The 12,016-nt window shown below is 50.5% G+C and overlaps 1 protein-coding gene across 4 annotated transcripts in view; it reads left to right on the top strand.

Moving 5' to 3' along the window:
• Daam2 (dishevelled associated activator of morphogenesis 2) overlaps positions 1 to 11,993 on the top strand; it is a 105,247-nt gene extending 93,254 nt beyond the window's left edge. For all 4 annotated transcript variants that reach the window (XM_021636239.2, XM_021636237.2, XM_060369639.1 and 1 more), the window contains 6 exons: positions 3,952 to 4,120; positions 4,513 to 4,620; positions 6,156 to 6,216; positions 7,519 to 7,650; positions 8,791 to 8,961; positions 9,216 to 11,993. In XM_021636239.2, coding sequence (XP_021491914.1) covers positions 3,952 to 4,120; positions 4,513 to 4,620; positions 6,156 to 6,216; positions 7,519 to 7,650; positions 8,791 to 8,961; positions 9,216 to 9,437 — 863 coding nt within the window. In that variant the 3' untranslated portion in view covers positions 9,438 to 11,993. The remainder of the gene's footprint in view (positions 1 to 3,951; positions 4,121 to 4,512; positions 4,621 to 6,155; positions 6,217 to 7,518; positions 7,651 to 8,790; positions 8,962 to 9,215) is intronic.
• Positions 11,994 to 12,016: the final 23 nt, after the last annotated feature.

Here is a 12,016-nt window from a genome sequence, read left to right as displayed (position 1 = left end):
TCCATCCTTTCCTACTTGAGGAGCACAGGGTCACAGAGTCTCCTAGGCGTGTTTGCAGAAAGCAGGCGATGGCATCCTCGAGGTGTCTGGCTTAGTACAGTGTGGGTGATACAGGTCTCCAGATTGCCGTTTCTCATAGCCTTGAGGGATGCTGTAGCAGTGTAGATGCTTGCTGTCCTTCCAACTCATCCCTCCCCTCCTGTCCCTCATCACTCACTGTGTCAGAGAGTATATCCTTGGGGCTGCCTGTGGGGATGGCAGAGGAGCAGGGCCCAGGGGGTTGTGGGGAAGACTGGAGGGCAGGACGTGCACCTAACAAGGAAGAAGCAGGAGAAACTGTTCGGGATCACTTGGGGATAAGGACAAGGCTTACAGGGCAGGGGAGCAAACAAATAAAAACAAAACAAAACAAAACCAAGAGAGACCACAGTGGAGGCTCGGGGTGCCAGGCTAGGGGCATAGCAGAGCATAGGCGCCCCCTGCTGGACACTCTCTGAGATGCCTAGTTTAGAGAGAGGTCGGGTCTTTCTCAAAGGCTGCTTTGGGATTTCTGGAGTGGGAGATTGTAGAAATAAAGGCAATGTTCTGTATGTATGTACACACATGAACACCCAACAAGGGGCCTGCAGATAGTAATGAAGACTAGATCATCTCTCTCTATGGTATCTCCCAAGGCCTTATTTTCATCAACACCCTCTTCCTGCTGCAAGCTACTTTAAAGATACAAGGCCCAGATACAAGGGGTTTCAAGCCAAGCTGCAGGAGCTCCACCATTTATGCGTCAGTCAGTGGAGCAAACGTAAGTGGTAGGCATTTGGAACCATGGAATCAGAGTAGTTTAGGTGCTGGGAAGGCTTCACCTGAGACCGTTAGTTGCTCCAAGGGGCATGTACCTAAGCTCTAAGACTCGGGATGTTCCCATAAAGTCCCTCTTTAATATCAAGCTGCAGAAAGAAAGATGTGCTGGAGAGCATAAGACATCACAGTTCTATCACTGGAACCCAGATCTGTCTGTCCACTATGGCTGCCTGTTGTCCTTGAAGGGCTATGAGCCAGGCTGGAGAGAGGAGCCTGGAGGCATACATGTGTCATGTCATGTCATGTCAGTGTGCTTGGCTGTTCAGGAGTTGTGCTTCCATATTTAACCCTCCTTCTAAGGCTCTCAGTAGTATTTCTGAAGTAGCAAAGACTGAGCCTACCTCAGCTAGGTGCTGAGCCATTGACACCCACCCCTCATTTCCCACTCTGGGTTCTGGGTGAAGTTTCTTCAGGGCAGTTTACCAAGTTTGACAGATTCCCCAATATTGTTTTGAATATCTTCCCCCTATGAATGCATTCATTGCTGAGTACACCAAATTTACCAATTCTCATTACAAGCCGCTTCACTAAATATAGCCTGGGCGAATGTGACTGCAAATGTAATGTTCTTATGAATGTATTCATGAACATATTATTCTTGCGAATGTCTCTGAAATGTCAGCATCGCAGATGGGAGCTTTCTCATCTCTTCTGATTTCCTTTCAACTCTTATCATTTTCTGTTTTGCCAACATTTTTAGCATTTTTTTTTTTTGAGGATATTCCTTTGTAGATTTTTTTCAAACGGCCCATCAACCTTAGAAAAACTATCGTTAGCCATGTAAATTGCTAGGGATTTTTGCAAGTAAGTTTTATTTACTTTCTTGAAAATGAACTTTTCATTGAAACATGGCACACACAAATCATTACAGCTGTTCGCAGTGGACAATTAGGAAGTCACTCCCATCCTGCCCATACAATCAACACAGGTCAAGAAACTGAATGTCTGCAGACCCTGTATCCCTTCTTGTGGTTGTGGTTTTCTAGTTTGGATTTACTATAAATGGAATAATGTGTGATGAGTGATTTTATGATTTATTTTTTGCTTATGTCTTAAGAGTTTCCCCCCTTGAAAGTGGGTTTATCTGGGCGATATCTGCTCTTCCATTTAATAAGGCCCCAGTGACAAACCAGAGTTAAAGGCCAGCGAAGCTTCCCCTGGGGACCAATGAGAGGTTCCTGGTGGGAGACCCCAGGGCAGTCAGACTGGGGGATCTGAGCTCAGCATGGACGATGACGTCCCCAGGCCTGCCCAGGTGGAGCCCCTTCCCCTAATCTTCCCCTGTGTATACTCTAGTCCCCCCCACCACCCCTAGACCGAGGTCTGGGGTAAGTAGGCATATACACATAAATAAGAGCGCTAGGACCCTGCCTGCTCCCTCCTTCTACTGAGAAACATGAGCAGTCACCACGCCCAGCTGTGTTGGTCATTTACAAACAACCACAGGGAAACTTCCAGAAAACGGTGGCTGTGGGACTCAGGATAGTGCTGAACGACAGCTTAGCAATATGGTTTAGAATTTTCCCCAGAGATATGTCTGTGTGGGGGCGTTCAATTTGCAGTGCTGTGCTTTATTCCATTGTACGGCAATTTGTTCATTCTGGTTTGTAATTAAAAACAACAACAACAAAAAAAAAACAAAACAACAACAACAACAACAAAAACAGGGTAAGTTGGTAAAGTACTTGTGGTGTAAACATGAGGACCTGGCTGCAATCCTCCAAAGTCCTAAGAGGCAGGCATGGTGCACGCCTGTAACCCAGGGCTGGGGACGCAGACATGCGGACCCCTGAGGCTCCCGGGCCAGCCAGCCTAGCCAAAGGGTCAAAGGTCAAAGGCTCAGGTTCACAGAGGGACCTTGTGTCAAAATGTAAGGTAAGAGTGGTTGAGGAAGATACACTTGATGTTAGTCTCTGGCCTCTACATGAACGCACACACTTGTACACAGATACATAACGCGCACACACACACACACACACACACACACACACGCACACACACACACACACACGCACACACACACACACACACGCACACACACACACACGCACACACACGCTGGGAACGACTTAAATATGCATTCAGAACAGGCCTGGTTTTAGCTTATAGAATCTGCCGATGTGGGCTGGAAAGGCTTCATAGACAACTCTCACTACTAAAATTATTATACAAATTTCTCAGTTTTATATCTCCTTTTCTTTCACTGACTTTGAAAAGTCCTTCAAACTTTTAGTCTGGAGTTTCCCTCTTTCGGTGATATGCATCTGTGTTTGGTGTGTGTATGTGTGTCCTGTGCACACAGGTGTGCGTATCAGAGGCCAGAGAAGGACAGCAGGTGTTGTCCTCTTTCTGTCTCCATATTGTTTTTTGAGACGGTCTCTCGCTGTATCTGAAGTTTGTTGTTTGGGCTAGACTGGCTGATTAGTAAACTCCCAGGATCCTCTGGCTACTCTCCTCTCTCCAGCATTGGGGTTACAACCTTGAATATGGTTATGCCTGGCTTTTTTTTTTTTTTGGTAGGTATTGAGGATTTGAACTCGGGTCCTCCTGCTTTCATAACAAATGCTCCCGCTCACTGGGGCATCCTCTTCCAAGCTCCAAGGGCTTTTTAAAAAATTTTAAAAACAAGCCTCTTCAGGAATTTTCAGTCCAGCATAGCCAGGGATCACTGGGTGGTTTAGTCCTCTTATCACTGCTTCAGGGCACAGGCGCTGGTGTCTTCTGAGAAGGCTGTCCTCTGACCTCCGCATACCTGCACATGAGTGTATACACATGTGTGCCCACATGAGCATACAGGCACTTTCATACAATACAGAATTTCAAAACGTGTCAAAGCATCCCATCAGAGAAAGCTTCAAGTATAATTATATTTATATGTAAGACAAGACATTCTAGATCATTCTAGGGGTGGTCTACTCTGGGGATAGGCTTGCTTTGTCCTAAAGGCAGGGACGGGTCGAAATGGAGGGACCTGATCAGAACGTACCAAAGAGTTGAAAAGGCCACCACGTCCACAGTCCCCCTGAGCAGCCAGGAGCCCTGCTTCCCTGGCTCAAGTCTGTGCAGGATCCTGAGCTGCCCCTTTTCTCCCAGCCATCCTGCTGGCCTCCCGGGAGCTGACGGTCAGCAAGCGCCTGAAGCAAATGCTGGAGGTGGTCCTAGCCATCGGTAACTTTATGAACAAGGGGCAGCGTGGGGGCGCCTACGGGTTCCGGGTAGCGAGCCTCAACAAGATTGCTGACACCAAGTCCAGCATTGACAGGTGGGGACCCATGGACTTCCTCGGCCCTGTCTCACCCCATCCTAGACTCTCTCTCTAACCCTCTTCTGCCTCTCCATTCTAGGTGCCTCGTTCATTTTTTAAATATTTTAAAGAATTATTTGAGTGTGTGTGTGTGTGTGTGTGTGTGGTATGCATAACTGCAGTTGTCTGAGCGAGGGAGGGGGCAACGGAGGGCATTTGATTCCTAGCACTGGAGTTTCAGGCATTTGTGGGTGCTCAGAACCAAACTCAGGTCCTCTGGGAGAGCAGAAAGCCCTCTTTAACCACTGAGCCATCTCTCTAGCCTGCTCGTTGCTTTTCTCCTTCTTCGAAGTCCATCTGGTTTCCTCAGCCCACCCTCCCCCATCCCCTGACACGATTGTCACCCACAGGAACATCTCTTTGCTTCATTACCTGATCATGATCCTGGAGAAGCACTTCCCAGACATCATGAACATGCCCTCGGAGCTGCAGCACCTATCAGAGGCTGCCAAAGTCAAGTAAGCAGCCTCCCCCCACCGCCCACTTCCTTCACCTGTGACCACACCAACTGGCTCCCCCAATTGAGGGGACACTAGGGCTGGGCAGTGTCTCCGGGTATGCTTTGAAATGAAACGGAGATGGTTTGATCTCTGAGGTGCTCATCACCTTATTTCAGAGGTAATTCTAGAAAACACCGGGAGGGTAGGGAAGTAAGCTGTGCAGAGGAAGAGTGCCCCGAACAGGAGCATTAACTAAGCCAGTTGCACTGTAGGAAAATGGAACTTAAGCCTAATGGAGAGTCAGCATAGAACAGCCTCTCTGGTTATCCTACGGAGGTGGGCAGGTGAGGAGGTGGGTTCATCGTGTAGCACACTGGCTAGGTGGCCTGGGGAGGGGGGCATTCCTCCAGCAGGCATGGGGGCTGATGCAGAATAAAAAAGAATGCTCATCTGGGTGCAAGAGATGCAGCTCAGTGGTTAAGAACACTGGCTGCTCTTCCAGAGGACCCAAGTTCAATTCCCACCAACCACATAGTGGTCCACTTCAGTCCCAGGGAATCTAGTGACCGTGAATGGCCTCCTCAGACATCAGGCTCAGACCTATATGTAGGCAACACACACACACACACACACACACACACACACACACACACACAAAATTAAAAATTAGCACATTTTTTTTTAAAAAGCCCAGTCACTTGGAAAGTGGGGACCCTGAACTGCACAGGCAGGGCATCCGCAAAGACCATAAGACTTAATCCGTGGTCTATGAAAGCCAGAAATGCTAAAGCTGACATGTATCAAACTGCATGTGAGATTCTCTGTGCTATAACAAAACAACTTACAGAAATTAAAAGCGTAGGTGACACATGGCTCTGGGGGTTCGGAAGAGCGTGGTGCCGTGATCTGCTTAAATAGCGCGGCAGCGGCATGCGAGGCTAGGACAGAAAGTCACAGTGCCATCTTGGGGCCTCCACCCTCATGTCCGACATCATCATATCACATTATCTCTCCCCGAAGCTCCGCCTCCACACGTCAGCAACATATGACTTTGGAGAGACCCCCGTTAAATGATGACGGGCACTGTGTAATGGGAACGAAAAGAAAAAAATCCAAGCCAGGGGCCAGTGTGAGAAAACTTTTGATAGGGCTGGGGAGATAGTTCAGCAGGTAACACGAGGTAACAGGAGTGCCATACCTAGAACCCAACCCAACCCTCCCCCCCAAAAAAAAGGTCATCTCCAAAAAAATGCCTGAATTGTCAGCTGACTTCCACAAGCACACATGTGTACCTGCGTACACACACACACACACACACACACACACACAGAGGAACTTTGTGAGGCACAGCATCGGTGTCTATGGAGCAGATTTCTACTGACACTTTACCGAATCGCCAACAGGCACATAGGGCAGTAACTTGCCAGAGCCATGTGTCAGGGGCCTATGCCGGTGGGGCTGGGACTCAAGGCCACTGTCCTTCAAGCTGCTCTTTCCCTTGGCGCCTCACATGCAGAGCTGATGCCTTTCTTCCCCCTCCCTGTTTCCCACAGCCTGGCAGAGCTGGAGAAGGAGGTGGGCGCTCTCAGGAGGGGTCTCCGAGCAGTGGAGGTGGTAAGTGAGCCCGCTGTGCTTGGTGGGGTAGGCTGCCCAAGAACAGCCAGTGTCGCGGCCATCACTGGCCCCAATGCCCCCAAACCCAAAACATACACATCTCAGACTCAAAAGCCCTGTCTGGTGCATTTTGATGACTCAGGGCTCCTGAATGGGAAGGGAGGACAGCACTATCACGGAGAGAGCCTCGAGGAAAAAGTTATCCACCTACTTGGGGTCTATATTTAGACCCTCAAGAGGGGCTGTCTGTCTGAGACTGTCTCTGTGTCACTGAACAAGGAGATGCCCACAGGGTGGACTGAACCCTAAGACTGTCACATGCTCATGTTTGATTAGACTGAATGGGGAGGCTGAGCTGATCACAGGCGGTGTCCAGCAGTGTGCCAGTGGGGACCGACCACCATTCCCATGAGATCCTACCTTACATCTCTTCCCTTCCTGCCTGAACTAGTAGAGGCTCTGAGGACTCACTCATTGATGGGAACTTTGGTAGCTTAGTCCCTTAAGGTGGCTAAAACAAATCAATGGGGTGGCTGTTATATACAAAAGGCATTTGCTTCTCATAACTTTGCAGGGTGTATCATTCAAGATCAAAGTGCTGGCAGGTCCGAGGTCCAGTGAGGGCACCTTCCCACTGTGTCCTCACCTAGAAGGAAGGACAAACTTCTCTGGGAGTCTTGTATAGGGCCGCTGGTCCCATTCACAAAGACTGTGCTCTTATGACCTGGTCACTTGACAGGAGTGCCCACCCCGTAGCCTACAGGCCACATGTGCCCCGGGGTAGCTATGAATGGGGCCCAGCACCAGACCACAAACTTACTTGTGACAGTCTGAAACTTTCTGACAATTATCTTTATGTAGCTTGGTTGTGCACCTCCAAGTGTGCGCTTTGTAGGTAATGATGACATTGTGTTGTAGTGTCAGAAGTTTGGCTTCACCTGAGATCTCAGCCCCTGGCTTCACCTTCGAGGTGAGGATCTCAATACAGGAATGTTGAGAGGGCACAAGCCAAGAAGCAGAGGACCTTCTGTTGCTACCATAGGTGCTGACTTCCATTCTGATGGCCCTAGAAAGCGCTCCTTGGCGTGTGGGTCACAGCCCACACCGTAGTGGTGGTGACGGGTGAGGGAGGGATAGTAATATCGGTACAGACTGACAACTCTGAAAGACCTTCTTACCTTTAGACTCGTAGACCCAGGCGACAGCTTTCCCAAAGGCATGAGTGATGTCCTGTGGGTACCAAGGCATGCGGTGTCCCCTGAACTCTATTTGTCTAAATTGTGTTTTATTCTCCCTTCCCAGGAGTTGGACTATCAGAGATGCCAGGCTCGGGACCCCAATGACAAGTTTGTCCCTGTCATGAGTGACTTCATCACGGTGTCTAGCTTCAGCTTCTCAGAGCTGGAGGACCAGCTCGGTGAGGCCAGGGATAAGGTAAAGGCGGCCCTCTCTGAACCCCACTCTTCCTCAATTTATCCTTTTCTAGACCTCATATCTTCCCCTGGTCCTACCATGGAAACACGCCTGTGGTGACCAGCGGTCAGCCTGGGGGTCATTCCTCAGGAGCTGACCACCTTACTTTTTGAAATCGGGCTTCTCACGAGGACCTGGGGCTCAATGATTAGGCTTGACTGGCGGGCCAACAAGTCTCAGTGATCTTCCTGTATCCTCCTCCCCAGTGAGATCACACTGCTGCATCCACACTTGGAGTCCCTGAGGGCAAACTCAGCTGTTGTGCTTGCCTGGCAAGCACTTTACAGAACGAGCCCTACCCCAGCCCCTAGGATGTGATTGCTCCATCACCCACCTTACGGGGTTGCAGTCGTAAACCCTGAGAAGCAGGGGGGTTTCGGTCACCTGGGGTTGCAGTCGTAAACCCTGAGAAGCAGGGGGTTTCGGTCACCTGGGTGAGCATCTGAGAGCCCAGCTCGGCCTTGAACTTGCCATGGTAAAGATGGATACGGATGGGCCTGTGCTGGTCCCAGGTAATGTTTCCTAGATGATATTGTGTGAATTGGGTAAGAGAACACAGGGCTACGACAGACTGAGAGCAGCACCTGCTTCATGAACAGGAACAGCCGATTCCCTCTGTCGTGACATTTAACTCCCACAACAGTATCATGAAGCTGATCTGAATCTTACAGGTGAAGAAGCTGGGTGACAGAGGGGCCAAGTCAGTCACCCAGTGACGACATGACCTGTGAGGGCCCTTTCTGTTCTAGCCACACGGTTCCTGATTTTAGTAAAGTCATGCTCAGGTCAACATCTCCTGATCCCATATCTACAAAATAAAAATCCCAGAGGTGGTGCTTATGTAGACTATTGGGTAGTCTCCATCCATTCCCCTAGAAGTCAGCCTCATGGTGTTGGGGGGAATAACAGGGTAGAGACAATGAATAAACAGGCAATGAATTCTGGATTGAAGTTTCCACTGGTGAACCCTGGTATTAACGTTTCGAAATACCTGTCCCCCAGCCTACCATCCGGCCCCTCCCCCAGCTTGGACTGGGCCCAGCTGGAAGCCAGCTGACTGTAGGCTTGAGCTCACCATGCTTCCACCTGTGTCTTTTATAGTTCGCCAAGGCACTGACACACTTTGGGGAGCAGGAGAGTAATATGCAGCCGGATGAGTTCTTCGGCATCTTCGACACCTTCTTGCAGGCCTTTTTGGAGGCCCGGCAGGAACTGGAGGCCATGAGGAGGAGGAAGGAGGACGATGAGAGGAGGGCTCGCATGGAATCCATGGTGAGGGTTGCCTGGGGCCAGGATACAGCAGGAGGGGATGCTACTCTGGGTGTGAGAGATAAAAAAAGGAGCTGGGATAATGTAGACCTTGAGGAGAGAAACATCTCGCAGCTTGGGGTTGGCGGGGAGAGCCACCTAAGGTGGGAAGGGCGGGGCATCCTGAAAAGAGGCAGAGTGGTCTCCGGCCACAGCCTGGGAGAGCATCCAAAGACCTAGAGGGCTGTCCTTGAGTTGTCTCTCCTTTCCGCTCCCAGCTGAAGGAGCAGCGTGAAAAAGAAAGATGGCAGAGGCAGCGGAAGATCCTGGTAGGCGGCACCCTGGAGGAGAGTGGCGAGTTTGATGACCTGGTGTCGGCCTTGCGCTCTGGAGAAGTTTTTGACAAGGACTTGAACAAGTTCAAACGCAACCGCAAGCGACCAGGGAGCCAGGCCCCAGAGGTCACCCGCGAGCGGGCGATAAACAGGCTAAATTATTGACTTGAGGACTGGGTAATGCCCACATAGCAGCAAGCCTGGAGACAGGGATTAGGGGAGAGGAGTGGAGTAGAAGAAGCAATGACTTAGGTGATTTGGAGAGCTGGATTTGGGAGCCCTGGGCTGGGTCCTGGGGGTTCTGTGCGGCTAGACCAGGTGTCTCCCTGCACTGACACGGGCTTCTCTCATTTTCTCCCCTTTACATTATTCAGTCTCATCCATCTTTTCCCCATCTCTCTTTGTACACCCACCCCTCTCCTGGGCATCATTCTCTTAAGACTAGCTTGGGCATCCCTGGCAGGCCCTGGGCTTTGGTCAGAAAATCGTAGGTTGGAGGACACTGCTCTCCACACCTCACGTTGGCACAGAGCTGTTTGAGACCCAGGAGACTGCATTCCTTGTCCCCACCTCTTGTATAGTATGTGGTGGTTGAGTGGAACCCGAGAGCCAGCCTACAGGACTCCAGGCTCCTGTATGAAGAGATAGCCCCGTGGAATGTGGTTCTGGGATGGAAACTAGAGGCCTTATGAGTTCTAGCTATATAAGCTCTAGCATGTTCTAGAAAACATGCAGAACAAGACTAGCACCCATTTTGTGAGTTATCTGTACCTTTTTTCTACAGCAGGTCCTGGGGCGTTTCTTCTTCCCTAGCCACCTCCATCCCATCTACTTAATCTTCAGTCCTCAAACTCATCTCTGGTTTCCAGAACTCTGGCTCATCACCAGCTTAGAGTGTGGCTCTGGTAAGGGGAGGGGGGGGCAAGAAAGACCTCCATCACCACCTCACCAGACTCAGGTGAGGGTTGAAGCAAATCCCAAGGCAATCTGTCCCTTGTCCTGGAGAGACAGTGACCTCAGATCAGTAGTTCCTCACCAGAGGACAGCACTCAAATGCTTCATCCTCCCAGCTGTGCCCCATCTATCATCTCCCTCAGCTGGCCCCTGCTATGCCACCGTGGCCTCTGTCTCCACCTGCAGGTCCCCTGGAGCTCCGCATACTTGGCTGTAGCTGGCCTTGGGGAACTATGTGGGCTAGAATGACCCTCCATGTTTAACTGCCACTCCGAGGGAAACTCGTGGACAGGGAACTGGGAAGGGCAGGCAGGAGATGGCGGGGAGATGAGGGCAGAGGAGGGAGTGCTTGGGTAGGATGCTTACTTCAGGGTGTGCCCCTACATCGGTGCTGTTTGGCTGCTCAGCCTGACTTGCATGGGACCATTCTGGCCTCCCTGACAGCACTCAATCTTCCGCCCTGTCCACCTTCAAGTGTTTCTATGGCATCTGGAGGGGAGCACTGTTACATCTAGGTAAATACTCCAAATGGAGTAGGGTGAGATCAACTCCATGAAGGTTTATTGCCTAATGTACCCCCATCCCCTCTTGCCTAGAGACCAGTCTTGCCCAATTTCCATCCATCAGGTCCCTGCTCTTCTTATCTAACCTGCTGGCTCAGGGTCACTGCTAGTGGATAAGGGCTGCCCAGTCCTCTAACTGCCTGTCTATCTACAGGAGATTCCTGGGAGGGGAGGACCATAGTAGTTGTGGGGAGAAGAAACACAGGGTTAAGCTGGGTATGTGCATTGGTTTGAAAGGGATCTTAGCAAGTGGAAGCCTGACCGGTACGGTGTGGAAAAGCCAGCCAGAGAGGGTAAAGGGCTTCTAAGAAGAGCAGCTATGGAGGAGAGCTTTAACAGTCGCTTGCACACCAAGACCTCCCCATCTCTCGCACCCCCATAAAGAAGCAAGCTATCAAAGAAAGGAGAGGCTGGTGCTGGACATCTTCGCATCCTCTCCCAAACTGGATGGGCTGTGTGCCTGCCACTCAAGAGGCAGGAGACAGGGATGGGCTACACAGCTGTCCAACAGACATGGCTAGGTCCTGGCCTTACCAACTATCACGGAGACCAGACGTGCACCAGGAAAGACAAGGAAGATGGAATTTGTTGAAGGAACACATTGGATCTTCAGAAAAGCCATCTGGCATCTCTCCAGAGCCCAGCCTTCTCTATTTATTATTTTCTAAATCTGGCCAGCGGCTCTGGTGCTGTGTGTCTCTGTAACCAGAGTTCAACAGTGCCTTGGACCATGGACCATTGTGGGTGACTGAGCAGGAAATGACTGGTGCCCAGTGGAGGTGGATAGGCTGGTCCTCAATGATAAATGAAGTCTACCCCAGTACCACTCACCCCTCCTGCTGCCTGTGGGTCAACCGCTCCAGTTAATTTTGTGCACAATAGAAAACTCATAGTCCAGCCAAGATAGCAGCTGCAACTCCCCTTCCAAAATGGAAGTTCATCCAGGGGGCAGAAGGACAAAACTCTCCAGATGGGTGAATGTAGGCATGGGCTCTTCCCACCCACTTCCATTGCCACCGGCTAGAGAGCTGTGACCACCTCCCCAGGGCATCTGCCGACCTTCATGCCAAGGCTGCTCTCAACAGCTGCTGCAAAAGACAGACAAGGTTCCTATGTACAAAACTCTACAGTGCCCTTTTTACCTGCACCCTTTTATAAGAATATATTGTAATACTAAAAAGTATTAAATTCACCCCCTCCCCGAGCCTGCCTAGAAACTCTTCGTCA

The sequence above is a fragment of the Meriones unguiculatus genome, chromosome 16, assembly GCF_030254825.1.
Source record: "Meriones unguiculatus strain TT.TT164.6M chromosome 16, Bangor_MerUng_6.1, whole genome shotgun sequence".
Classification (NCBI taxonomy): Eukaryota; Metazoa; Chordata; class Mammalia; order Rodentia; family Muridae; genus Meriones; species Meriones unguiculatus.
Note: the sequence above shows the minus strand (reverse complement) of the source record. Positions and strands in the feature narration are given on the sequence as shown.